Below are 2,812 nucleotides of genomic sequence, written 5' to 3'. Positions count from 1 at the left end.
TAGGTTCTGAGAGACTGCTTCGAATTGCACAAGTGGATCGCTCCTTTTATACACATTTTCGTCATTGCTCAGCATGGCGAACAAAAGGTTACAGCTTAGTTCCCACAATAAACTTCGAAAAGGTCGCATTCATGTTTTCAGAAACCCGAAACATAATTACAGCAGCATTGCCAGTTCCCAACTGTAAAAGCACATTAAGCACATTCCATTCTGACCGTAACGAATTAGAGGAAGGGACAGAAACAGATGCAGAGGAAAAATATATGGATGTACAACAGTTTAGAAAACAGTGTAGAGAGCAATAACGGAAACTTGATTGCAGGATCAAAGGACTCGTGCCTAATGTATGCACGACTGAAACAATAAACGGCATGGCAAGATGAGCCTTAAGCGGGGCCATCTGCCTTTGCCGTGTCAGCCCCCTCGCCATAAAAGACACCTTCAAAGGAACATGTGTCTTCCACGAAAGCTTGGGAATCCCAGGGTCACGAAGCGGACAGTGTCCGTTCGCTGGCTACTTGAGGGCAAGAGACAAAATGGACGTCGTATCTAAAATGGAACCCAAGAGTTCAGATGGACATACCCAAGAATGAGACGAACCAAACATAGTAGCGTAGCGAAAACGCGTACACCCACTAAACTCGTCATTTGCGGTTCGTAGATACCAAACTCATCCATATTCGAACATACCCAAAATGTCAGTCAGATTCTCACGGAACCTCAGACGCTCCTTTTGCCCTCATGTAGGCAAGCACTAGTCGAGATCAGAATCGATTTCGATATTCATCAAATCGTTCAGTTGCTGCTGGAACATCATTCTATTCATCAACGTCTCTTTGGTAACTGATGGCCGTCTTATACACGTTGTAGCACAGAGGCCACATAAGGCCGGACCACACTGTACGCAAAGACAACACGTGAACAGAAATGTTACAACAACCCCCACGATCATCAGAATCTTCCAACCCCAAGTTGATATCAGGCCCCAAAACCATCCTAGAAGCGTCCAATTACCCTCGTCCACGTGTATGGACTCGGAGATCTTATGCAACTTCGAGATGGCTTGGTAAACAGTTGGAGCGTTGTCAGGAATGAAAATGCAACAGCTCGAATGGATTACTTTGCACACACCACCTCTATCTGCAAGAACAACATCTAGAACCATACGGTTCTGCAACGTCATAAGTCTATCCGCCTGAAGTTCCGCTGTTAAATTACCAAGAGCACTCGCAGTTATGTTAGCAGTCAATTCTACCACACGGGTCAACTGTCTCAGGTTCCTACTATTAACCATAGGTCCCCAAAACGGCAAGAAACCCTTAAAGAAGTCTCCTGCTTCTTGACCCGCATTGTCTTCTTTGCTGACAATGCCTCTCACAACTCTAGTTTTCTGATAGTCGGAGGCAACTGTAAAAGTCGGTGGCAAAAGATTCGCAATATAACAGGTTCCCGAGAAGTCACGGGGCAACCATGTATATGCACGCTCATAACATACGAAGTAGGTACCCTTGGCAGTCAGGAAAACAGGGGAAGAGAGCATCGGTAGAACGTACGTGTCAGTACAAGCACTGTCCCCAAGCTGGGCTCTCGGATTTCGACCAAGACCTTTCAAGCAGAAATTACCGAGGTGGGGTACGATCCATATTGGAGACGAGCTCTTGAGCTGTCTATCACCCACTGACATACTATACTCAGCCTCACCCAGATCTTTATATGCTTGTATCTCTGCATCTGGAATAAGCGACACATCAAAAATATCTCGATCGAGATCAGCAATCGCTATCGCCAAAGGCTTGTGGTACGGACCAGGACCAAAGTTCGCGGAACGTGGCTCTCGACTGGGGTAGGAATCTAGTGCACTACGGAACATAGTTTGGAATGCTCGAGCTGACCCCTGGGAACTATAAGGAAGAACCAAATACGGAATACCTCTATCCATGGTATGCGGCATTAACCCACACACCCAACAGTTGGTAGTATTCATTACCAACTGATGCTGATGTAGGAGTTGAACAAAGGAGTTATTCATGAACTCCGCACGTCTAACCTGCTCATGTTGGGGCAGAGGATGAAAGAAATGTGGTGAAACAGTAGTAATGGAACTTAGTTTAGGAGAAAAGGTAGGTGAAACAGAAGGCAATAACGACTGTATCCCAAAATACACTCCGCCCACCAATAGCATAGAAACAGTCAGAAACAGTAGAAATACCTGAAACAAAAAACATTTTGTTCGTACAATCTTATGCAATTTTGATCTTTGCGCCGACATCCTTTCTACTTCCAACAGCTTAGAGAACGCCATCTTCTAAAAACCGTCCGTACGTTCTTGACGCACTTCGTTCTGAGTAGCAATTATCAATCCCCAGGAGTTCCCAGGAATCGACAAAAGGTAACTGACCTAGTATCAGGAACCTGCTAAACAGAAGGAAGTACCCGCACGGCCCTACGGTTAACCCAGATGATAGGTTTTCTTAAACAAACATCCAACTTAATAAAAATCTCTTAGCTGTAAAAAAATGCACGTAGAAGGAAACTCAAAAATCAGCTTAATGTTCGTGGCAACAGTAAAGGAAAATATAGAAAAAATTATGAGTCTTTGTCATGTGAACGAAGAAAATATCGACATCTTCCAGGTCGAGTCTGCTCTTCAAATAATTGTTCAGCTGGTGAAACAATGTTCAATCGATCAGATGACAATTCAGACCTTGAGTTCTCCAAAACTGATGACTCAACAGATGTGTCCGGCTGCAATGAATTGTCTACTACAGGTTGAGCATCGCTAAACGGCACGTAACGTAGAGGAGTCTCAGTT

General features: G+C 44.6%; 1 protein-coding gene across 1 annotated transcript; it reads right to left on the bottom strand.

Annotated features, from left to right (window-relative positions):
* Positions 1 to 691: 691 nt before the first annotated feature.
* LOC146862749 (endogenous retrovirus group PABLB member 1 Env polyprotein-like) lies at positions 692 to 2,302 on the bottom strand. The gene has a single exon (XM_085643290.1). It carries the CDS (start codon positions 2,300 to 2,302, stop codon positions 755 to 757), a length of 1,548 nt encoding a protein of 515 aa, XP_085499416.1. The 3' UTR covers positions 692 to 754.
* Positions 2,303 to 2,812: the final 510 nt, after the last annotated feature.

The sequence above is a fragment of the Triturus cristatus genome, chromosome 2_2 (genome assembly GCF_964204655.1).
Source record: "Triturus cristatus chromosome 2_2, aTriCri1.1, whole genome shotgun sequence".
NCBI classification, from domain to species: Eukaryota; Metazoa; Chordata; class Amphibia; order Caudata; family Salamandridae; genus Triturus; species Triturus cristatus.
The sequence above is the reverse complement of the archived record's forward strand: the minus strand, read 5'-3'. Positions and strand labels throughout refer to the sequence as shown.

Excerpts from the sequence above, each read along its gene's own strand:
- LOC146862749 (XM_085643290.1), bottom strand. The coding sequence starts at position 2,302 with ATGGCGTTCTCTAAGCTGTTGGAAGTAGAAAGGATGTCGGCGCAAAGA.